The 27864-nt window shown below is 39.6% G+C and overlaps 1 protein-coding gene across 1 annotated transcript in view; it reads left to right on the forward strand.

Annotated features, from left to right (window-relative positions):
• NCKAP1L (NCK associated protein 1 like) overlaps nt 1–27864 on the forward strand; it is a 310666-nt gene that overhangs the window by 100002 nt on the left and 182800 nt on the right. The window contains exons 12-17 of the mRNA XM_073561415.1: nt 47–156; nt 1074–1206; nt 1668–1749; nt 6303–6361; nt 14514–14659; nt 17981–18113. Coding sequence (XP_073417516.1) covers nt 47–156; nt 1074–1206; nt 1668–1749; nt 6303–6361; nt 14514–14659; nt 17981–18113 — 663 coding nt within the window. The remainder of the gene's footprint in view (nt 1–46; nt 157–1073; nt 1207–1667; nt 1750–6302; nt 6362–14513; nt 14660–17980; nt 18114–27864) is intronic.

A 27864-nucleotide genomic window follows, 5' to 3' on the forward strand; every position in this document is an offset into this window, starting at 1 on the left:
TGAATATCATTTATAGCTTCTGATAAAATGAGATTATGTCTTTCAGGCTTTGTTCGCATTTATGGCTTTATCCTTGTGTCGTGATGAGATTAACTGGCTAGTACGTCACGCTGAGAACGTCACCAAAACCAAGACACCAGAAGACTACGTAGATGTGTAAGATGAGCACAAACCTCTCATTTCATGGCATTTATCAGGTGGTTCGTTTTCTGTCAAAGAGGTTCTGATAAGAAGCAGGGGTCATGAGCAATTGCCAAATGCACCATATCCTAAATGAAGTGTTTAAAAAGGAGGGTTAGCTCGGAAATTTTGTAGAGCCTGGCAAATTTCACTGTGTCAAAGAATTTATAAAGATGGATCCAAAGTCTAAGGAAGCGTGGACATTACCATCGTGAAAAAAATAGGGGCCTGTATTGCCGGAACAATAGAATATCAAGTGAATATTATTCAAGTTGTTTGAAACCTTGATTTTGTTTCTGTATCATTGTTTGCTAGACCTCAAGCTCAAAACAATTAGACAAATCTTCTTTTCCTACATGTATAAAAGATAAAAATTTTACTTAAGTCCTAAAACTTAGGCCTCCTTCACACGTCCATATAAAACACATGTGAAAAACTGGCATCGGTGTTTTACATCAGTGTGTTATCCGTGTGTCCGTTTTTACCATCAGTGTGTCTGTTTTTACAATCAGTGTTTTAATTCAGTGTGTCGTTTTTTACCATCCATGTGTCAGTGTTTCTCCGATACGGATAAAGAAAGAAAGAAATTACAAAGTTTCTCCTATTCTTTCCAGTGTTAAACACAGACAGCACATGGATACCATCACAGACCCATAGACTTGTATTGGCCCTTGTCATCCGTGCTGCTGAAAATAATGGACAGGTCTCCATGTAAAAACACGGACATGTGCATAGCACCAGAGGTTATAATGGGTACGTGTAGGTTTCCTGAAAAAATTGGATGCCACACGTACTGGAAATCCAGATGTGTGACGGAGGCCTAATGGGAATAGTAATGCAGAAAAATTTGTTGCCTTGATTATAATAATCTCTTTCGTATTTTTTCACACCAGACACATAGCTGAGTTGATGTTTTTAATTGAAGAGGTCCGGGTGCTTGTGAGGAATAACCTTCCTATCATTCAGCGTTATCATCTACAGTATCTGGCAAAATTTGATGCTTTGGTTCTCAGTGACATTATACAGGTAAGTGACATAGTATATATTCATTTATAAAATGATGGTTGACTTGCATGAAATGCACTATTCTTTGTATACCCTCTAATGTAATGTATTTACCAGACCTTATTCTATGATTCCAATTAGTCATGAGCGAACGTGCTCGGTTAAGGTGTTATATGAGGATGCTCTGCATACTCAAATAATATGTTTGAGTTGCCGCGCCTGCATGCCTCGCGGCTGTTCGACAGCCGCAACACATGCAGGGATTGCCTAACAGGCAATCTACACGTGTTGTGGCTGTCGAACGCTGGGAGACATTCAGCCGCTTGACTCGAACATAATTTTCGAGTGCGTCAAAATCACTTTTTTTAGCACCCGAGCATGCTCGGATAACACCTTATCCGAGCCCGTTCACTCATCACTACAGCCAATGACTCCCTACGATTCTCAATAAATCATAATAACCCTTGAATATGTACTTCTAGAATTTGACTGTTTGCCCAGAAGAGGAATCGGTGATCATGTCATCATTTGTCAGCACATTGTCTGCTCTCAACGTAAAGCAAGGTAATATATTACTTATACAAACCTGTTCAAAATTTGGTTACCCTTTCATGCTAGTTTTCTTTATGGTAATGAAGAGGAAACAGATAAAGAGGTTCCCATGGAAATGGAAAAAATAAAAATCTGTCCCCTTTTGTTGCTTGTTTATGCCATTACAGACCTTTGTTCCGCAACAGTGACAATACTTTTGGCCTATCCCCCTCCTCTTATAGACCCTATAATGACTGCACAGGGTTACCTGTAAGAAATCGTGTCTCATTACTACATGGTGTGGTACAGTAAAGGGTGTTTTACTGGATGGGAGATATATTTCTCCCAGCAGGATAATGTTTGGCCGGGTTTTTCCCTAAAGACAGGACCTGTGATAATGTCATGGTCACGTGATCAGCCCATGTGATGTTTACCTCACTTGTAGGAGGGGTTATGGGCTATGTAATGGAGGTTGGTGATTGGCACATGGTGAGTGTGTCTGGAAGTTACAGGAACTTGGCTGAACTTAAGGCCCCATCACAGTAAGCCATACCGCTAGCAATATCGCTGTAACATCACTGGTTTTGTGACGCAGCAGCGATATTGCTAGCGATATCGTTATATGTGATACTTACCTCCGACTGGCTCCCCCGCTGATTATCGTTGATCGCGCGAGAACGGCCTGGGCCGTTTCTTGTCGTCAGCTTCCTGCTGGGTTTTCCTGTGGTGCCGACGAGCGACGCGTGGACGCGGGCGGGAGGACGTCAGGATCGCCTCGTCTGACAGATAAGTAGCGACCGACAACCGCTGCGATGTTGCTGGTGAGATCTGCCTGTGTGGCAGCTCACTAGCGACCACTTAGCGATGCACCAGCGATCAATATCATTGTCGGGATCGCTGGTGCATCGCTAAATGTGACAGTACCTTTAGCCTGAACTTGTATCCAGGATCCCCGTGCTGCAGGACTATAGCAGCAAGACTCTCAACAACCTTGGGAATGGCACCTGGCAGATGCCGTGGACCTGGCAGCCGCTTAGTTAAGCCCGTCCCGTGCAAGGGGTGAGTCTGGGACCAGTGGTTCTCCAAGCTGGAGTACATTTATGTTTTTCCTTACTTTCTGTTAATCTGCTGTTTGCAACGTGAGATTAAACCACTGAGATTGGACTTTAAGCCTGTGTGTTGCCTTGTTACTGCAGCCCTGCCATTACCTACCAGAGTGAATCCCTACAATGGTTACAACCACATATAGCAGAATCTTTTCCATGAAATGCAAAATCTGTGGTTGAGATCTGAGACATTACCACCTCCAGATGACCAGGCTCACATTTTGGAAACCCCCATCAAGATTTATTATATTGTAAACTGTTGTAGATTTTCAGTCCAGAGTCCACACCAAAAATTTGTGATGATTCATCAGTGCTCGATCTCACCCTAATAATTCCCAAAAAATCGACATGCACATAGTCTTAACTTGATCAGATTGGTTCTGATTAGGGTTGTGCTGAAAAAAAATGCATGCATTAAATAAACCTCACTAGATTCAGTTAAGACATCTGGCATATGAATATATTTAATAAAAGCTGTATGCTGACTCAAGATGAGATGAACATTATATTATGTCCTGTAAGTATATCTACTGTAATACCACTTACAAGAGGCTGTAAAACAGAAGAGTCTTTAAAGCATGTAGATTTTATAATAGGGTGTCATTAAAATGCTCATTCCTTGGCTTCTACTGCCTCTATGTATCATAGTACATAAGACTGCAGAATGAGCTATCAGCGCATCTGTCACTAAGATAATTCTGAAAATGAGGGTTTGTAACCCTTTTCTCCTGAACTATGTTTTAAATTGACTTTTCCTAAATTGTAGAAATTATATAATGCTTGTAAACTGATGGGACAAGCATACTCATGGATTTAGTGATACCTCATTCTGCAGTTTGCTATGTACCATGATACACAGAGACTGTAGAAGAGAAAGAGTTTAAAATTCAAAATGAAAACCAGGGGCGTAACTACAATAAGTGCAGAGGTTGCAATTGCATCTGGGCCCTGGAGCCTAAAGGACCCAAAAAGTTCCTTTGCTCTATATGAACATACCAATAAGATTTGTAATAATTGGGGGCCCGTTGGAGCTCTTGCATTGGGGCCCATGATCTTCGAGTTTTGCCACTGATGAAAAACTACATCAAATTACATTGTTTTAGGCAAAAATACATATATTTAAATAAAAATGTACCAGAGGTACGCGGGATATGTTCCTTGTTGAATAAAAGAATTTTTACTATTCTGTAAGAACAATATCCTTACAAGTAACTGTGACTGATACTGGTGAAATAAGTATTGAACACGTCACCAATTTTCTAGGTGTAAGCATATTTCTAAAGGTGCTATTGATATGAAATTTTCACCAGTTGTTGGTAACTACCCATCCAATCGACACAGGCAGAGAAATCAAACCATATATGTCCATAAATTAATTTGTGTAATAATGAGAAATAACATAGGGAACAAGCATTGAACACGCTTCCTGAAATGTATTTAATACTTCGTACAAAAGCCTTTGTTGGTGATGACCACTTCAAAGACGCCTCCTGTGTGAGAAACTAGTCTCATGCATTGCTCAGGTGTGATTTTGGCCCATTCTTCCACACAAACGCTCTTCAAATTCTAAAGGTTTCGTTGGTTCCTTCTATAAACTCTGGGCTTTAGTTCGTTCTATAAATTTTCTGTTTGATACAAGGCAGGTGATTGGCTGGGCCATTACAGCAGCTTTATTTTCTTTCTCTGAAAATATTTAAGAGTTTCCTTGGCTGTATGTCTGTGATCATTGTCTTGCTGAAATGTCCACCCTTGTTTCATCTTCATCATCCTGGAAGATGGCGGCAGATTTTTATCAAGAATATCTCTGTACATTTGTTCATTCATCCTTCCTTCAATCACATACAAACACATGGGCCATACACACCGTGAACAAGTCTGTAGGACAATGTTCACACCACCAAAAGACTGAAACACAGAAAAACACAGTAAAACAAACGTATAAAAATACTCTGCTGTAAAAAAGTAACAGTAAACAGCAAGTGCTAGTAAAAAGATGATAAAAGCAGGTTATTTGGTTGATACATTTTTTGCAAAAAATGTATACTAAGCCGCCTTACCAAACGTCAAGGTAACCCATATCAGAGCAGTGGGCCATGCACATAAAGGTCGTCCTCTGCAGCTTGTCCACATCGAACATTACCTGTCTGAATCCTGCTCATATAGGTACTCTACACATGATCAGGTTTTTAAATACATCAGTTAGGGACTGCTCTGAGATGGGTATACCTTGACGTTGGTGGAGTGGCTTAGTATACATTTTTTGCAAAAAACGTGTCAACCAAATAACCTGATTTTTATCATCTTTTTACTAGCACTTGCTGTTTACTGTTACTTTTTTTTTACAACAAAGTATTTTTATACGTTTGTTTTACTGTGCTTTTATGTGTTTCTTCCTTCAATCACATGAAGTTTGTTAGTGATGTATGCCGAAAAACAGCCCCACACCATGATGTTGCCACCTCCAATTTTCACTGTTGGTATGGTGTTTTTGGGGTGATATGCAGTGCCTTTTGGCTTCCAAACATGGTGTATTATGGCATCCAAAGAGATCACTTTTGGTCTCATCTGACCAAACTATATTCTCCCAGTATTTCATAGGCTTGTCTAAATGTTGTTGAGCAAATTATGAATGCGCTTAAACATGCTTTTTGTTCAGCAATACAGTCTTGCGTGATGAGCATGCATACAGGCCATCGAGGCTGAGTGCATGATGTCTAGTTTTCTTTGAAACAATTGTACCTGCTGATTCCATGTTTTTCTGGAGCTCTTCACAGATGGTCCTTGTTTTTGGACAACTCTTCTGATAATTATTTTAGCTCCTCTGTCTGAAATCTTGAGGGCAGCACCTGATCATTGCCAGTTTATGGTGAAATGATGTTCTTTCCACTTTTGGATTATGGACGCAACAGTGCTCACTGGAACCTTCAGTACTTTAGCAATTATTCTATAACCAATGCCATCAGTATGTTCTGCAACAATAAGGTTACAAAGGTCTTGAGATAGCTCTCTGTTACCCATCATGAGATGTTTCTTGTGTGGCACCTTGGTAATAAGACACCTTTTTACAGGCCATCAGTTGAACTATCTGATATCATTTTTTCATTAAGTAGCAGGATTGCTTTCTAATAATTGATAGATTTCAGCTGGTGTTTTGTCTTACCATGGCTTTTTGCATCTTTCTTCATGTGTTCAATACTTCAATACTTTTTCCCTGTGTAATTTCTCATTATTGCACATAACTTATTTTATGGACATCTATGATTCCATTTCTTTGCCTGTATGGATTGGATGGACTGTTACCGCTATCTGGTAAGAAATTCATGTCAATAGCACCCTTAGAAATATATTTACTTAGTAAATTGGTGAAGTGTTCAATACTTATTAGGTGATAAGTAAATTGGTGAAGTGTTCAATACTTATTAGGTTATCCTAAGATCTTAAAGACACTATTTAAAGTTTTGTAATTTTTCTTTTCTGCAGTTGAAAACAAGGAGCAATTTGATTTTCGAGCTTTAAGGCTTGACTGGTTCCGGCTACAGGTAATGAAGTTGAGAAACATATCTGACCACTCCAATATCACTGATTTATTTTACTCTAAGGCCTCATTCAGATGTCAGAGAATTTTCTGGCACTCAAATAAAACTGTACAAGTTTCATTCGTGTTTTTCATCTGAGTTTCATCAGCATTTCGTCAGGGTGTCATTTTAATCAGTGATTTTTCTTGTATGAGTAAACATAATTAATTTAGAAAGCTTTTATATGTTAATAATAGACAACACATGGATTGTACATTGATTGTACATCCTTGGGTTGTCTGTGATTTTCACAGATCCATAGAATTGTATAGGTGATTCTTAACCATGGCTCAGATTAATATCGGACATGTATTTTGTGGACAAATAGGACATGTGAAGAACCACTTATGCTATCATTCATGTGTTCTACCCGTGAAAAAAATGGATAGAACACTTACGTGATTAACGGACGTCTGAATGAGGTCTTAAATGCAGAAAACAAACCTTATAATTCAGTGTAGCACATGAAATTGCAATCAACTTGTTACAAAAAAATTACTGGTGCACACGGTATATTGGGTTATTTATTCCATTTCAATGTGCAATAATAATGCTCACCACTAGATGTCACTGCACCAGAACAGATGATAATTTTAGTGACTTGCCACCACAGAGTTCATTGTGTTTTGCAAGGATGCTTCATCTGATTTTAATATTCTGCTTTGTAATAGGAAATCTAAATAAATAATGTGCAATATTTCAATTAAACAGCTCTGCCGCAGACTTGGGCATCATCACCACAACTGTCAGTAACACTGAAAACGTGCTGTGCCCCCATAATGGAAATAGATGAAACAGATCAGATATTAATGCATTTTGGTTTAGCAATTCCGGTCCCCAAAGTTTAGAGACAGGCTGTGACAAGTCAGGTCTAGAATAAGGCTGGAACCTACTTCCATTTACTTTCCATTACTCTGCAAATTCTAGAGGTCTTATGATAAGGAAGACTACTGTTGTCAGAGGAGTCCGGCTGCTGCTTGGGAACAAGCGGCCCCCTAGTTCTGATGAATCCTGTTCTGCGATCTGCCGTTATTACCTACAGAACACAATAACATTCTTCTTCTTCTGCATCTGGGAGTCCAGACCTGGAAACCCAGGAGGCAAAACAGATATAACTAACTATACGCGAGGCCAATAAGATGGCATATTTGGCCATGTGGTTATAAAATAGATCTTGTGAATGCTGAAATAAATACATTTACTGTAATTTTTTCAAATCTATTAACAAAAAAAATGTTACTTCTTACTCGTCTTGAACATTGCCCCCTAAGGCCCCCTTATATCTTAGATTAATGTCCGAACCCGCCAAAATCAACAGTTTCAGCCCCCCACAGATGGTTATCAGGGGAGGTAAGGATCTGGCATGTCTGATTTCAGAAACTGGAAGCAGTCTGAAATCTTCAGCATGTCAAATCTTTGCGTCAAATGAATAGGAAAAAAATGTATAGAAAACACACGCAAAAACAGATGGATTTTGTAGAACATTTTTCCTGCCAATGTTCCAGTGCTTCCAGCAGATTTCTCTGCTGCACATACTGACTGTGTGCACACACTGACTGTGTGCACACACCCTTACACATACGCGCCTTTTGGGAACTCCCTGTATGCACATTAGGGTACAGGCTGTAACCTTCATGTGTATGTTGCAGGTAGGGTATTGGTACGTTTTTTTGGCACTTGAATTCAAGGCTTTTATGTGATTTTCAAGTAACTGCTATTTTTTTTTCTTTAATTTTGGTGTTTTCCTATCCAGTCCTCCGGGAAACCTAAAATATGTAATGTCTTGTGATTTCCCATAGAGAAATAATGTGCTTCTGCTGATTTAGCGATGATAATTAAAACACTCATGCATTATTAATGAGACTGTATCACCTATCATTTTAAATACTCATTAAAACCAGAAATATACGGTATTTTTTGGTATTTTCCTAATTTTTGCTCTGGTTGTAGATTCCCTTCTTCTGTTTTTCATACCTGATTATGAGGGTAGCCGTCTTCCCTTAGTTGTTGCTCTGCTCCGTCATCAGTTCGGAGCTTACAGCAGCCACATGAACCTTTACAAACCTCAATCAGAAAATGGCCCATCGACGTCTATGGGAGAATTTTCTTACTCTGTGACCTGTGCAGAGGTGTTTGTGCAGGGCAAAGGAGGAGGTGACTACCGCCAATTCTGCATGGTGGGATCTTGTGTTATCTTTACATGGGTGTTACCTTACATTGTAATTTATAGTCTTAATGGTATCCAATGCCATCAGAATTCTTTTTTTTTGTTACAGAGGCTCTCCAAAAAGTTAAAAGAAAATATCTATGTAGCAATGTATGCATTATGCCAGGGTCATACTTGCAAGAAACTCGCACGAGTTTCGCGTCTCAATACCCAGCACTGATGCCGGCACTCGGACCGGCTCGCTCAGCTGCATAGAAATATATATGCACCCGCTCACTCCGGTCCCGAGTGCTGGCGGTAGTGCCGGGTATTGAGATGCGAGACTCGTGCGAGTTTCTCGCAAGTGTGACCCCGGCCTTAAGAGTGGCAAAATAACACACACTGAAAGGGGTTGTCCCATGAGCAAAATACATTTTAAATAATAGATTGCATAAAAAAATAAGTTACACAATTGGATGTGTTGAAAATGTTCTTTTCCTGTCCTGAAATCATCTTATAAATGTGCCCCTGAGTAATGGATGTTCTTGACTATGCAGGAATATGGTCAGATATACCACAGCTCCTAGGCAGGGGAGGAGGCAAAAGAGTATACAGACAGGACAGCAGGGGAAAGCTGCAATGTATTCTGGGATATTTTATAGTTTTTAAGCAGGCAGGGAAATGTTTTTCCTTACAGAAAGCAGCAGCTGTGATCCCCTGCTGTCTTGTCTGTATACTCTGCGTCCTCCCCTGCCTAGGAGATCTGGTATGATCAGACCATGTTCCTGTACGGTCAGACACGGCCATTACACAGTACACATCAGGGCATAACACAACGAGAAAAACCAAAAAAAACGTCCAATGTTAATTATAAATATTTATTGAAAAAGAGTTTTCAAAGAATAAATGCAGGGGTGGGAAAAAATTACCAAAAGAGGCGACACAGGAGATAATTTGCACAAATAGAATGCACTCAAATATAACACCACTTCATGAAATATTGTACAAATCCAAAAAGAATAAATAAATCATTCCATAAATATGAAAAAGTGCAATTAGATAGTTCATAGATAGGCTCAGGTAGATGCCGCATAATTCATATATAAAGTGCAATGTGCAATATAAATATCATGGGCTTAGGCATACAACCATATAATGAAAAAAGATTTTTTATCTTTTTTTTATTTTAGAGAGTGATTATGGATAATCATATGGACAAAAATGGACAAAAGTCCCGATAGGTAAAAATGCACAATGGCAGATATAAACAATGTCCAGTATTGACTAATCCTATAAAGGTATATTATATATGTGCGGCTCCAAATGAAAGTATATTCCTAAAGGATTGTGTATTAATCCATGCCGGTCATAAAAATATATAGTGGCTGTGCCAAATAAGAGAGCCCAAACAATACCGGGACGGGCGCATCCAGGAGAGCTGTCTGCACATTGGCATAAGGTATTGTTTGGGCACAATTTGAGTGCATTCTATTTGTGCAAACTATCTCCTGTGTCGCCTCTTTTGGTAATTTTTTCCCACCCCTGCATTTATTGTTTGAAAACTCTTTTTCAATAAATATTTATAATTAACATTGGACTTTTTTTCGGTTTTTCTCGTTGTGTTATGGTTTGATACCCGAGTTGTCCTTTTTCCTACAATTGTCCATTTGTGCTTCAACAAGGTTTTATAAGTTTTCCTTTTTGAATATGCACCCATTTTGTTAAGTACACATCAGCGACACATTTATAAAATTATCTCAGTACAGAAACATTTTTTTAACACATCCAATTGTGGAAATTGTTGTTATAAAATTTACTGGCATAGTGTACTTTGTTCATGGGAAAACCTCTTTAATGTGTTTATTGAAGACTATTTTTTTTACTATGGACATAAAAACTAACAGGCAGGTAGATGCTACCTACCTGCCTGTTGTGTCTGGCATGAATCAGTTACGGACTGCTCTTGTTGGCAATTCAGCAGCTTCCCCTGATGTCACGTCAACAGAGCAGCAGCTTTTTACCACTCTGCTCTGTTGACAGTGCGTCTCTGCCGAAGTCATGCTGATTGACTGCCTAACTGCAAGGAGTCTTCTATCAACCACCATGACTTAAGCAGTCATGCCCTGTTGACAGTGCAGCCCAGAAAAAGAAGAGCTGTTCTGTTGATGTGGAGTAGCTGGATCGTCACGAGGAGCGGTCTTTGACCGCTCTGGGTCAGCGCTGTGTTGAGAAGGCAGATAGTTAAAAACCTACTATACTATACTAAATCTATGGCTTCTGTGATCCGGACAGTCTTTGACTGTTGTCCTGTAACAGAGAATTTACTGGGTGTTATACATTATTTTGTCATGCATCACCTGTGTTCTGGCTATCTTTCAAACATTTTGGAAACACATATACAGGCCCACAATACAGACAATATCACAATATTTTATTTTTTAACTATGGATATAAACGCTATTGTGTTTTCAAAATATTTTAGTTTCAAGGAACTTTACATAGATGAGCACAATACAAGCAAAGATAATAAACTTTGTAATATATTTTTCGATAGAAAAAATGCTTTTCTCCGCATATCAGACTTCTCTTCTTATCCCTTTGTCTTTTTCACATTTGCTCATAAATCACTGCTAAAAAAATGATGTAAAGCAAAAATGAGAGATTTCCAGCATTACTGAGGTTATAGTTACTTGCCATTGAAGTGTCATGATCCAGACCGAGTTTTGAGTCTTGTCTTTCCATGTTCCCGGTCTGGTCTTTTTCGGGGTTAACTTTTCTCAGCGTCTGTCTGGTCTCAGGTTTGCTATTTAGCTCCACTGCATCCTGCAGATGGTGTCAGCTATAGTTCTGCCTTCGGCGTGTGTATCTGACTCTGGTATATCCTGATTTAACCTGCTGTGATCCCTCACTTGCCCCGACTCACTGGCTCAGTGTTTCCTGGTAAGTTTGTTGACTCCCTAATTTTGACTTGGCTTGCATTCGGACCTGCTTCTGTCTTTGCTTTATCCGCTTCCGACCGTTGCTGACCCCTGGCTTGTTTCTGACCACGTGTACTGCTGTGACCTCTGGTACTTCTGCTCCTGACTGTTTCTGACTTGGCTTGTCTGGCCACTCTTTTGCCACCTGGTGGTGCTTGTGCTGCTGCTCAGTGTTGCTACACTGTGTGTGCAACCTCTCTTCCATCACCAGCACCCCCTGCTGGAGGTTGTGCCATACTGCACTGCAGTATCATGACATGAATTTTATTGCGAGGGGAAGGAATTGGGGAGGACAGAGCAGATGGACAATGAGAGAGACACAGACAGACAACAATGTTACAGCTACACTGCTCAGTACTGTGCATAATGTGTGCATATGCTGCTGCTTCTGTGGGATGGATGGATAGATGGATGTTAATAGATAGATATGAGCGATAGATAATGTATACTATATATCTATATATATAAGAGGCATCGTGATTACTCACTAATCCCACCCCCTGCACAGTAGCTCCGCCCCCACCCCATTACCACACACAATCCCGCCCCCCCACCACATTACCACACACAATCCCGCCCCCACCACATTACCACACACAATCCTGCCCCCCACCACATTACCACGCACAATCCGGCCCCCCCAACACATCACCACACACAATCCCGCCCCCCCAGCACATCACCACACACAATCCCACCCCCCACCACATCACCACACACAATCCCGCCCCCCACCACATCACCACACACAATCCCGCCCCTCCACCACATTACCACTCATAATCCCGCCCCCCACCACATTACTGCACATAATCCCGCCCCCCACCACATTACCACACATAATCCCGCCCCCCCACCACATTACCACACATAATCCCGCCCCCCACCACATCACCACACATAATCCCGCCCCCCACCACATTACCACACATAATCCCGCCCCATTCTCCTACCTAATCCTGTATTCACACATGGTCAATTATACACTGCATTTTCTAGAGTAACAAGTTGTAAAGGTCTTTCAGTTCAAATTGTACCTGGTAGAAGTCAAGGAAAGATCTCTGAAAATTACAAAAATGACTATACATTTAATTGTGTTTACGGAGAAATATTAACTTAATTTATGTTTCGTTATGAAATTTGTTTAGATGCTGGAATAAATAAAAAATGCACATCTTACTGAATCCAGTTTGTTTTTGATTTTACACTGTGAATAAAATGTATCATTAGTATTATTCAGATTTTTAATGATTATTATTGTTATTAACTTCATTTTAATTTAATTTACCACCTGCGTAAGTGCTATTGAATGTTGTCATTATTTAGTTTAGTTTAATCACCAGCAGCGTTAATTAGATAGCAATGAGTGTGCCGAACGTTAGCTGGCTGGAAACAGCTAGTGTGTGTATATATATATATATATATATATATATATACATATATATATATATATATATATATATAAAAAAAAAAAAAAAATCATACAAAAACCCTAAATGCAATACTTTATTATTAAAAAACCAAAAAGGTCACACCACAAAGTGAACAAGACTAGACAAAACCGTGTCCAATGACATCCAATTACATAAAAACATGTAATGGGGGAATTCTAGGAGTCCCTAATACAGTCTAACGCTCACTCCTTCCTTGCCGCGGAGGTTGGCACCCTAGGGGGGATGTTGTGGCGCCCCCGCTCAACGATGGCTGACCCTAGGGACCCTAATGAACCCTGCAGCCACTATGGGATCCCTTCCCCGATGCTAAAGGGACCCCTAACATTAGACAAAGACCACCTACAATAAGGAGGACCCTAATCCCCAAGAGGATTAAAAACAAAAGGAACACATAAACATGATGGCTTTATAGTGACACGAGTCTAACAGATAAAGGCAAGGAGATCCACAGCGTATAATATATCAAATTTCATTTATCTGAGATTAAGTCCTATGGCACCAGATGACTAAGCAAGCATAAAGATAGATCCACAACTGGTAATATGTTAAGATCCAAAAAACAATGTGGACCGAATTTTACATATATGTGTTGAAAAAGAGATCACAATCACTGAGCTACTAACCACTGAATTGTATGATAAGTCACATAAGTCCCTATACAGATATCAAAAGTGAAATGCTCAAGATTAAATAATCATCATATACAGTAGATAACCAAAAACTTGCATGAAAGGTGACAATGATCATGCCACTGGATTAAATATCAGGTACCATTAAAGACATAATTCAACACTCAGTATTCAATGCTGCAGATACTCATCATGTCAAACGCCATCTGCCATATAAGTGAAGCGCCTCAACGCGTTTCGCCCCATCTGGGCTCATCAGGAGGGCCGATTTCAACAACAATTGTGTCCTGATGTGGTATAGTAAATGTGCTGGCGTGATACCCCTTATTTTATAATTACCGCCACAGCGTCCGCCAGCTCCGGACGCTATGTAGGGACACACCCCTTAGCCCTTCTGCGCATGTCCGTACTCGAAAGGACTCACCCATTGGTTATACAGAGACACATAGATAGATATTGGATGGATAGATAGATAGATACATACATACATACATAACAGGTAGATATTGTATATAGATAGATGAGCAGGAGCTTCTCATTTCTATGTGTGTGGGAGACATCATTTCAGCTAGTATCCACTCACTGTAAAGCCAAGTTCAGAGAAAACTGATAATTATCAATAAAGAGAAAGTTGCTGATATAAGTCATATACTGGTCAGAAATAATGCTTCTCATATACACAAAGGTTTATGGTGAAGCTTTATTATTATTTTTTATACTTTGCTTGTATAGCATCATCATATTCCACAGCGCTGTACAGACATTATCATCACTGTCCTGCTTTGGGCTCAAAATCTAAAAACAACAGATTTAAACTTTATGAATGTGCAATACCTGATGTGTTAGGGTACTTCGAGCACTGATTTGAGAGATACTGCTCATTATTGATTGACTTGTCTCCCACTTCAGGCTTATACCAGTGTAGCAAAGGCCCCACTGTCTCTTCGTGAAAACCAAGACCTGGGCAAAATAATGAATCTAATAATGTTTCACACCTGGATGCTGGATTCTGTAGAGGAGCTGATCATGGAGACCTCTGACCTATCCATCTTCTGGTTAGTGCCATGGTATTTTTATTATGATTTTTTCTTGAGAGCGTTCAGGAATCGTAAGAAAATAAACCCATAATTTCATAATGGAACACTATATGGGAATATCCTACAAAGAACGATTAAAAGCCTGTAATGTAGCGCAATGACGATACAGGGGATAGCAGTTTTGAATAAATATTCTCCCTATTGCTACACGATTTTGTGTTCATCTGCAGTGGAGTGGTTGCAGAAATTGCTGCAACTGTAAAACAATGCTTTATATCTACAGTAAATGAAGTTGTTTCTGCAGGATGAATCTATACATACCTAAATAAAGAGGTTTTCTAGGCCCCTGATACATTTTTGCAGTCACTCTTTGTGACTGCAGATTGCTGAATTGTGAATGTGCAATACGTACACTGTCAGGATTCCTCTGTATTCCCAGTGTGAGTAGACAGTCACGTGGACAGTCATGTGACCACATTTATGCAATTTCCATATTTGCAGTCACGTGCCGATTGGGGTCTCTGCAGATCCAATTGAGGAAAAAAGGCTGAAAAAAAGTCTTGGGCCGGCAAACCCCATTTAAAGTTAAATCTGATAGATTACATTGAGTTCCAGAATTTTTTGCAACAAATCTTCAGCATGTTAGCTTACCCTGCCCAGGCATAGCCATCCCTTAGGCCGGGTGCCCATGATCCGGAACTAGCAGCGCATGTCCACTTGAAAAATTGACACGTTGCGGTCTTGATAGACGCACCACATGTCAATGTCCGCTGGTGATCCGCAGGCAACTATTGACCACACCCAGCTGCTGCAGGTTTGACACTGCAGAAATACGCAGCGTCAAACCCAGAGTAATTATTGATCGTGGGCACATACCAATATAGTATCTATCCAGTGAGGGCCTCATGCATCTATCTCCGGGTGACTATGATTTCATAAAGAACCATGCTAAGATCCATACTGATTCTGTGAGAAACATACATGCTGTATAAAGGGTCAATATGATGCTATACCATACTTTCTAATCCCTCCCGAACATCCTCAAGCACCTAGACAAAAAGGCAGACCTCCTGGATGCCTGAAGACTCCAAAGTCCACAGAACCATCAGGGTTATAGAAATATAAATGTTGTGGCATTTGTTGCTTCATAATCCCTATCTCTGAGAAGCTAAACTGAAAATTTGGCAGTTATGTGCTACACAGAGGCATCCAAAAGCTGCCCTTAGAGATTCTTCAGCTGTATGCTGCCATAGGCATAAATCAAGTATAAATGGATGCTAGTGTTATATACAGTAGTTACTTTGAAAAGTCACAACATTTTTGCACAATGTTCAACTTTTGCCATTTTCTGCCAGTTTTCGACAGCTCCACCAAAATGGGAAGAGCTGGGGTGGAACCGGGGTGCAACGGGGCGTGACAACTCCTGATCGTCTAATTAGTGACAAACTGTGGCGTGCCATACGCCATACAGTCCCCAGTGGAGTAAGATTTATGGCAAAAAGCATGAAGTCCACTTTCAAAACTCTCCAACTCCAGTCTTGATGAATCAGGTCCTATACAGTCATATGTTAAAGTTTGGGCACCCCTATTAATGTTAACCTTTTTTTTCTATAACAATTTTGGTTTTTGCAACAGCTAATTCAGTTTCATATATCTAATAACTGATGGACTCAGTTATATTTCTGGATTCAAATGAGGTTTATTGTACTAACAGAAAATGTGCAATCTGCATTTAAACAAAATTTGACCTGTGCAAAAGTGTGGGCACCCTTATCATTTTCTTGATTTGAACACTCCTATTTACTTTTTACTGACTTCCTGAAGCACTAAATTGGTTTTGTAACCTCATTGAGCTTTGAACTTCATAGCCAGGTGTATCAAATCATGAGAAAAGGTATTTAAGGTGGCCACTTGCAAGTAGTTCTCCTATTTGATTCTCCTATGAAGAGTGGCATCATGGGCTCCTCAAAACAACTCTCAAATGATCTGAAAACAAAGATTATTCAACATAGCTTTTCAGGGGAAGGATACAAAAAGTTGTCTCAGAGATTTAACCTGTCAGTTTCCACTGTGAGGAACATAGTAAGGAAACGGAAGAACACAGGTACAGTTCTTGTTAAGCCCAGAAGTGGCAGGCCAAGAAAAATATCAGAAAGGCAGAGAAGAAGAATGGTGAGAACAGTCAAGGACAATCCACAGACCACCTCCAAAGACCTGCAGCATCATCTTGCTGTAGATGGTGTCACTGTGCATCGGTCAACAATACAGCGGACTTTGCACAAGGAGAAGCTGTATGGGAAAGTGATGCGAAAGAAGCCGTTTCTGCAAGCACGCCACAAACAGAGTCGCCTGAGGTATGCAAAAGCACATTTGGACAAGCCAGTTACATTTTGGAAGAAGGTCCTGTGGACTGATGAAACAAAGATTAAGTTGTTTGGTCATACAAAAAGGCGTTATGCATGGAGGCTAAAAAACACAGCATTCCAAGAAAAACACTTGCTACCCACAGTAAAATTTGGTGGAGGTTCCATCAAGCTTTGGGGCTGTGTGGCCAATGCCGGCACCGGGAATCTTGTTAAAGTTGAGGGTTGCATGGATTCAGCTCAGTATCAGCAGATTCTTGACAATAATGTGCAAGAATCAGTGACGAAGTTGAAGTTACGCAGGGGATGGATATTTCAGCAAGACAATGATCCAAAACACCGCTCCAAATCTACTCAGGCATTCATGCAGAGGAACAATTACAATGTTCTGGAATGGCCATCCCAGTCCCCAGACCTGAATATCATTGAACATCTGTGGGATGATTTGAAGCGGGCTGTCTATGCTCGGCGACCATCAAACTTAACTGAACTGGAATTGTTTTGTAAACAGGAATGGTCACAAATACCTTCATCCAGGATCCAGGAACTCATTAATAGCTACAGGAAGCGACTAGAGGCTGTTATTTTTGCAAAAGGAGGATCTACGAAATATTAATGTCACTTTTATGTTGAGGTGCCCATACTTTTGCACCGGTCAAATTTTGTTAAAATGCAGATTGCACATTTTCTGTTAGTACAATAAACCTCATTTGAATCCAGAAATATAACTGAGTCCATCAGTTATTAGATATATGAAACTGAAATAGCTGTTGCAAAAAACAAAATTGTTATAAAGAAAAAAGGTTAATATTAATAGGGGTGCCCAAACTTTAACATATGACTGTATCTATATTTCAGTTCATTTCCACATCATTATACAGACACATATAACCTGCCATAGGTATTTTGCTATAGTATAATGTTATTATGCCATTCATGCATCTATTCTTTACATATTATCTTGCTTTTGTTGTAGTTTTCACGTTCGCACTTTTGAGAAGATGTTCCTGCTCACGTTGGATGAGCACTCGGCTATGCGCTACTCCATTTCCTTTCCATTGGCCTGTGCTCACTTCTTAAATAGCGCCCATGAAATGTGCCCAGAGGAGGTAAGAAAGAACATAACACTGAAAGTAACAAAATAGCATTATTGAACTCCGCGTTGTCTTCTGTTATTTAGAGACCACATTGTGTTCAGCCCCACATGTTCTTGTTCAAGCCTAGTTATCTTATTAATTATACCCTTTTGGTTTCTGATGGCTGTAGACTGAATTGGATTTCAGTTCTTTTAAAACAGTGATCTGTTCAGTTCTCTGATATCCCGTGCAATGCTGCTTGTGGTCCTGTGATGAAACCCAAAACATTAGTTGCTGATTTTTTTTTTAATAATGAAGTTACAATAGGGAGTAATATGGAACCAAGAAAGGGAAGGAACATTACTTTGCTGTGCAATTGAATTCACCCATGTGAAATAGTTAGCAAATGTTAAAATGATAAATGATAAATGATAAAATGTTAATTGAGCCAATAATTGTCTTGTACAATGCCACATTATATTTAAAGTAAAGGAGCAGCATCCAATCCAGGTGAGAAATATATCGATTTATTCAGCCATGATAAAATGCAACGTTTCAACCACCAAGTGGTCTTTTTCAAGCATACACAGTAAGAAAAAGGGCGGTCTTTATATAGGCCCAAAGAACCAATCAACAAAAATGGCATCGCCCACCACCCAAAACAACAACAGTAATATACATAAATACAAAATACAATAACGTACATTATATAAAAGAATAACAATGTGTACAAAACATCATTTAAAAAAGGACAAATGTAATCATGCCGCAGTATAAGGAAAATAGAGCCAATCACTTTCCTATCAAAGCCAATCATCTGATGGCATCCTCTGTTGTCCTAACAACCCCCAACCAATAGATCACAAGTTAGCAACTAGTGTTATCAGAAAAAACAAACATAGCCAATTAAAGCACCTCTTTAAAATCGGCGCCAAATTCAATAGCCTATAGTGGTTGCTAACACATTACCTAATGCTCGCAGTATTTACGAATCCCCATCAATCTAACAGAAGCGATGGAAAACGTCAGAGGCTCAGCATCAGCAATCGCGACCCAGGAGTCAAAATCCCGCGACACCATGTCATCAGACGCCCGCGCATGCGCATCGGCGCCAAGAGACCTCGCTGGTATCCACTCTATACACAAACATCGCGATGTCACGCTATCCAAGTCCCGCGCTTGCGCAGTTGCGCATCGGGAATACCATGGCGACCACAATGTCAACCGCAGGCGCGGCTAACTTGGTTGACATTGTGGGCCCTGGCATCTGGTGGGCCCTGGCACCTGCTGGCATACAGGGCCAGCAGTTGCCTAGGGCCCCCGCTGCTCCAGGGGCCCCCAGCCAGTGGTGTGTCGCACACCATGCAGCTGCTATGGGGGCCCCTGCCAGTGGAGCAGCAGCGGGTGTCAGGAGGCAGGAGCCCCTGTCCCCGCTGCTAAAGAGAAATGAATATCATTTCAGGTCTCCACCCCCAGAGGCCCCGCCCCCAGCCCAGTAAGCTGCTCTGCAGACTACAGCTGTAAATCAGGGCCGGCGCCGCCCTCAGTCCTCTCTGCTCCTGGCGTCACTACATCGCGCACCCGCTGTGTGTCTGGCAGAGGGGGCAGCTCCTGACACTGAAGCCGGGATCAGCGTGGGAGCGAGGAGGAGAGGTGAGTATTGTGTTTTGTTTTTTTTTTTATATCTCTCTCGCTCTCTCTATCTGTCTCTATCTATCTATCAATCTATCTATCTATCTATCTATCTCTCTTATATCTATCTATCTATCTTTCTATCTCTATCTATTATCTATATCTATCTATCTCTATATCTATCTCTATCTATTATCTATATCTATCTATTTCTATATCTATCTCTATCTATCGCTCTATCTTTATATCTATCTTTCTATCTCTACATCTATCTCTATATCTATCTATCTCTATATCTTTCTATATATATCTCTATATCTATCTATTATGTCTATCTATCTATCTCTATATCTATCTATCTTACTCTATCTATCTCTATATCTATTATCTCTATATTTATTATCTATCTAGCTACCATCTATATCTATCTATCTTTATCTATATATATCTCTATCTAATATCTATATCTATCTATCTCTATACCTATCTATCTATTTATCTATCCGTTATCTAACTCTATATCTTTTCTCTGTATCTATCTATCTCTATATCTATATCTCTCGCTATCTATCGCTCTATCTCTATATCTATCTCTATATCTATCTTTATATCTATATCTATATATCTATCTCTATCTATCTCTATATCTCTATATCTATATCTATTTCTCTCTATATCTATCTCTATATCTCTCTCTATAGCTATCTATCTATATATCTCTATCTCTATATCTATCTCTCTGTATATCTATCTATCGCTCTATCTCTATATCTATCTTTCTATCTCTATATCTATATATCTATCTATCTTTCTCTATCTATTTATCTCTATATCTTTTCTCTGTATCTATCTCTCTCTATATCTATATCTATCTATCTCTATATATATCTATTATCTCTATATCTATATCTATTTCTCTCTATATCTCTCTCTATATCTATCTATCTATTTATCTCTATCTCTATATCTATCTCTCTGTATATATATCTATCTTTCTATCTCTATATCTATCTCTATATCTATCTTTCTCTATCTATCTATCTATCTATCTATCTATTTATCTCTATCTATTATCTCTATCTATCTCTATCTATCTATCGCTCTATCTCTATATCTATCTTTCTATCTCTACATCTATCTCTATATCTATCTTTCTATCTATCTCTATATCTATCTATATCTATTATGTCTATCTATCTAGCTATCTCTATTATCTATATCTACCTATCTCTATATCTTTCTATCTTACTCTATCTCTATATCTATCTGTTATCTCTATATTTATTATCTATCTTTATCTATCTATCTCTATCTATTATCTATATCTATCTCTCTATCTATTTATCGATCTCTGTATCTATCTCTCTCTATATCTATCTCTATCTACCGCTCTCTCTATCTCTATCTATCTTTATATCTATATCTATCTATCTCTATATCTATCTATTATCTCTATATCTATCTACCTAACTATCTCTATATCTATCTCTATATCTATATCTGTTTCTCTCTATATCTATCTCTATATCTCTCTCTCTATAGCTATCTAAATATTATCTCTATATCTATCTATCTCTATATCTATCTATCTATCTATTATCTCTATATCTATCTATCTCTATATCTATCTCTCTCTATATCTATCTCTATATCTATCTGTTATCTCTATATCCATATCTATCTCTATATCCATATCTATCTCTATATCTCTTTCTATCTAACACTATATCTCTATATCTATCTCTATATCTCATTATCTATCTATTTCTATCTCTATCTCTCTCTCTTTATCTATCTATTGATCTATCCATCTATCTCTATATCTATCTATTATATCTATCTATTATCTCTATTATCTATATCTATCTATCTAGCTATCTCTATCTATCTCTATATCTCTCTCTATATCTATCTATCTTTCTAACTCTATATCTATCTATCTCTATACATATCTCTATATCTAGCTATTATCTCTATATATATCTCTATATCTATCTTTCTATATCTATCTGTCTCTATATCTATCTGTCTCTATATCTATCTCTATATCTATCTATTATCTCTATATCTATCTATCTCTATATATATCTCTATATCTATTTTTATTTATAGCCATCTATCTATATATATTTATCTCTATATCTATCTATATATGTCTATATTATTATTATTATTATTATTATTATTATTATTATTATTATTATTATATCTGTATATCTCTATCTATTATCTATCTCTATCTATTATCTATCTCTATCTATATATCTATCTATCTCTATATCTTTCTATCTATAGCTATCTATCTCTATATCTATCTATCTATCTATCTATCTATCCATTATCTATTTTCTATCTATCTCTATATCTATCTACCTATCGATCTATCTATCTATCTATATTTCTTTCTATATCTATCTTTATATCTATCTCTATCTATCTCTATGAATCTTTCTATCTATATCTATCCATTATCTACTTTCTATCCATTATCTACTATCTATCTCTATATCTATCTATTTCTACATCTATCTTTCTATCTATATCTATCTAACTCTATATCTATATATCTATATAGCATTATACCCTATGAGGGGGTGCATTATTCCCTATGAGGGGGGCAGTATTATACCATATGAGGGGGCAGCATTATACCCTATGAGGAGGCAGCATTATACCCTATGAGGAGGCAGCATTATACCCTATGAGGAGGGCAGCATTATTCCCTATGACGGGGTGCATTATTCCCTATGAGGGGGGCAGTATTATACCCTATGAGGGGGCAGTATTATACCCTATGAGGGGGCAGCATTATACCCTATGAGGGGGTGCATTATTCCCTATGAGGGGGTGCATTATTCCCTATGAGGGGGGCGCATTATTCCCTATGAGGGGGGCAGTATTATACCCTATGAGGGGGGCAGTATTATACCCTATGAGGGGTGCATTATACCCTATGAGGGGGTGCATTATTCCCTATGAGGGGGGCAGTATTATACCCTATGAGGGGGGCAGTATTATACCCTATGAGGGGGTGCATTATACCCTATGAGGGGGTGCATTATACCCTATGAGGGGGGCAGTATTATATTCTATGAGATGGATGCATTATATTCTATGAGATGGCTGCATTATATTCTATGAGGGGTCTACATTATATTCTATGAGCGGGCTGCTTTATATTCTATGAGGGGGCTACCCCAACTCCTGCTACATAATTAAGACATGTACAACCTTATATTATACCCGGATATTAGTGTGTTTTACCGCACAATTGGTGGTCTGGTATTTAACTCTATGCAGCTACATAGTGGGCCCCAAGAATGATTTTCTCTGGTGGGCCCAAGGTGTTCCAGTCCGACGCTGACTGGGATGTATAATTATGGTAGTTTTCATTAATGGGGTTCTTTGGTTAAAACAAGTTATCACCTATCCATGGGCTTCACAGGATAGGTGATCGCTTAGGTCCGACCATTAGATACTGCACCGATCGGAAGAGTGAGGAAGTTTTATCGTTGATAGGACAATTATTCCCATTTTAAAATGGAGCAGCAGGTGGGATATCTACCCGTTGCTCCATTCACCCTCTTTGGGACTTCCATAAAAAAAACAAGTGCAGCCACTTTTGGAATGAATGGATCAGTAGTCGGAGTTGTACATGCCACTCCAGTCTAATGGGGATAAAAGCTCCACATTCTGCCGATTGGGTCCCAGCAGTCAGACGCCCACCAATCAATATGTTATCATTTATCCTGTGGAGAGGCAATTAATCTTTTCCACAGGAGAACACCTGTAAGTGCATCTCTGCCGCTGTAATCCAAGTAGCTAATTTCTAATGGAAATAAGAATCTTCTAATTAATATCAAAGAGAACAAATTACCGCCATACACAACACAGTTTCCTATACCAAGACCAATAATACCACATACAGGGGAGAAATACCACCACACCATGACCAGACCACACAGTGACCGAATAATACCACATACAAGGAGAAATACCACCACACCCTAACTAGACTACATATTCCACCTCATAGTGACCGAAAAATTCCACATACTAGGGAAAAATACCGCCACACTGTGACAAGACCACAAATTACCACCACACAGTGATTGAATACTACAATACTGATCATGAATACAAACCACAATACTAACAACACTTATTACCACCAGTGCCATTATACACAGAATCTCTGCATACAGTGTATAGGTAATACAGTGATCACCAGTGACATTATACACAGGAGCTCTGCATATAGTGTCAGTGTACTGTACAGGTAATACTGTGATCAGCAGTGACATTATACACAGGAGCTCTGTATATAATGTATAGTGTACAAGTAACACAGTGATCACCAATGACAATATACAAAGAAGCTCTGTATATAGTGTCAGTGTACAGGTAATACAGTGAACACCAGTGACATTATACATGGGAACTCTGTATATAGTGTACAGGTAAAGCAGGGATCACCAGTGACTAGTGTTGAGCATTCCGATACCGCAAGTATCGGGTATCGGCCGATACTTGCTGTATCGGAATTCCGATACCGACTTCCGATATTTTTTCAATATCGGAATTCGGCATCGGAATCGGAAGTTCAAAGTTGATTGACGGCCTGACGTCATCATGATGCGCGGTGTGTGCGCATCATGATGCGCCGTCATTTCGGGCCTTCCGGGGGTCTCTGCCGGCCTGCCGGGGGGCTGTGTGGACTGCCCGGGGTCGGTACCGGCCTGCCGGGGGGCTGTGCCGGCCTGCCGGTGGTCTGTGCACCCTGTGGGGGTCTGTACCGGCCTGCCGGGGGGCTGTGCCGGCCTGCCGGTGGTCTGTGCACCCTGTGGGGGTCTGTACCGGCCTGCCGGGGGGCTGTGCTGATGTCCGGGGGTCTGTGCAAGCATCGTCCGATGGGACTACAAGTGCCATCTGGCGATGCCTGCTACCATGACAGTGATTGACACATTAGCCAATGATGGGACAGTAGTAGTCCCATCATCCGGCTAATGTGTTAAATGTTAAAAAAAAAAAAAAAAATACTACATACATACTACATACATACTACATGCTACATACATACTACATATATACTGCATGCATGCTACATACATACTACATGCTACATACATACTACATATATACTACATGCATGCTACATACATACTACATGCTACATACATACTACATATATACTACATACATACTACATACATGCTACATACATGCTACATACATACTGCATGCTACATACATACTACATACATACTACATACATACTACATGCATGCTACATACATACTACATACATACATACTACATGCATGCTACATACATACTACATGCATGCTACATGCATGCTACATACATACTACATGCTACATACATACCACATACATACTACATACATACTACATATATACTACATGCATGCTACATACATACTACATGCTACATACATACCACATACATACTACATACATGCTACATGCTACATACATACTACATACATACTACATACATACTACATGCATGCTACATACATACTACATACATACTACATGCATGCTACATACATACTACATGCATGCTACATACATACTACATGCATGCTACATGCATGCTACATACATACTACATGCTACATACATACCACATACATACTACATACATACTACATACATACTACATACATACTACATGCTACATACATACTACATATATACTACATGCATGCTACATACATACTACATGCTACATACATACCACATACATGCTACATACATGCTACATACATACTACATACATACTACATGCATGCTACATACATACTACATACATACTACATGCATGCTACATACATACTACATGCATGCTACATACATACTACATGCTACATACATACCACATACATACTACATACATGCTACATGCTACATACATACTACATATATACTACATGCATGCTACATACATACTACATATATACTACATGCATGCTACATACATACTGCATGCTACATGCATGCTACATACATACTACATACATACTACATGCTACATACATACCACATATATACTACATACATACAATACATCCATACAATACATACATAGACATACAGTACATATAACATAGAGTAACATACTTACCAATACTTGTCACATTGTTCCCCGAAGCCATTGTCTTTTCCGGAATAAATATTAACATAACAAACCACAAAAATACTCACCCACGATCCGAAGCAGTCCACGAGTGTGTCCCACGACGATCTTGGGTAGAGAACTGCAGCATCAGATGATGCTGCCGTTCTCTACGGGCTGCAGGAATCCAATGACGGAAGGTAGGTATCCTTCCGCACTGTATTCCTCCGCCACTTTAAAAAAAAAAAAGTCCCTAGTCTCACTTTATGCCATTGCTGCGTGGGAATTTCCGGAGGAAATACAGTGCGGAAGGATACCTACCTTCTGTCATTGGATTCCTGCAGCCCGTAGAGAACGGCAGCAACAGCTGATGCTGCCGTTCTCTACCCAAGATCGTCGTGGGACACACTCGTGGACTGCTTCGGATCGTGGGTGAGTATTTTTGTGGTTTGTTATGTTAATATTTATTCCGGAAAAGACAATGGCTTCGGGGAACAATGTGACAAGTATTGGTAAGTATGTTACTCTATGTTATATGTACTGTATGTCTATGTATGTATTGTATGAATGTATTGTATGTATGTAGTATATATGTGGTATGTATGTAGCATGTAGTATGTATGTAGTATGCATGTAGCATGCAGTATGTATGTAGCATGCATGTAGTATATATGTAGTATGTATGTAGCATGTAGCATGTATGTAGTATGTATGTGGTATGTATGTAGCATGTAGTATGTATGTAGCATGCATGTAGTATATATGTAGTATGTATGTAGCATGTAGTATGTATGTAGTATGTATGTGGTATGTATGTAGCATGTAGTATGTATGTAGCATGCATGTAGCATGCATGTAGTATGTATGTAGTATGCATGTAGTATGTATGTAGTATGTATGTAGCATGCATGTAGTATGTATGTAGTATGTATGTAGTATGTATGTGGTATGTATGTAGCATGTAGTATGTATGTAGCATGTATGTAGCATGCATGTAGTATGTATGTAGTATGTATGTAGTATGTATGTAGTATGTATGTAGCATGCAGTATGTATGTAGCATGCATGTAGTATGTATGTAGCATGTAGTATGTATGTAGCATGTAGTATGTATGTAGCATGTAGTATGTATGTAGCATGCATGTAGTATGTATGTAGTATTTTTTTTTTTTTTTAACATTTAACACATTAGCCGGATGATGGGACTACTACTGTCCCATCATTGGCTAATGTGTCAATCACTGTCATGGTAGCAGGCATCGCCCGATGGGACTTGTAGTCCCATCGGACGATGCCTGCACAGACCCCCGAAGCCTGCACAGACGACCGGCAGGCCGGCACAGCCCCCCGGCAGGCCGGCACAGCCCCCCGGAGCCTGCACAGACCACCGGCAGGCCGGCACAGCCCCCCGGCAGGCCGGCACAGCCCACCGGAGCCTGCACAGACCACCGGCAGGCCGGCACAGCCCCCCGGCAGGCCGGCACAGACCACCGGAGCCTGCACAGACCCCCTGGCAGGCCGGCACAGCCCCCCGAAAGGCCCGTACAGACCCCAGAGAGGCTGTACAAGGCAAAAACAGGGTTTTTCTTATTCCGATACCGGAAGTCCCATAGACTTGAATGGGACTTCCGGTATCGGAATCGGCGATACCGATACTTTTTTTAAAGATCGGCCGATCCATTCCGATCCGATACTTTGAAGTATCGGACGGTATCGCTCAACTCTACCAGTGACATTATACACAGGAGCTCTGAATATAATGTACAGGTAATTCAGTGATTATCGGTGACATTACACATAGGAGCACTGTATATAGTGTTAGCGTTCAGGTAATACAGTGTTCAACAGTGAAAATATAGACAGGAGCTCTGTATATAGAGTCAGTGTGCAGGTAATACAGTAATCACCAATGACCTTATGTACAGAAGCTCTGTGTATAGTGTCAGTGTACAGGTAATACAGTGAACACCAATGACATTATACACAGGAACTCTGTATATAGTGTAAGTGT

The sequence above is a fragment of the Dendrobates tinctorius genome, unplaced genomic scaffold (assembly GCF_039654945.1).
Source record: "Dendrobates tinctorius isolate UK_male_01 unplaced genomic scaffold, ASM3965494v1 ptg000319l, whole genome shotgun sequence".
NCBI lineage: Eukaryota > Metazoa > Chordata > Amphibia > Anura > Dendrobatidae > Dendrobates > Dendrobates tinctorius.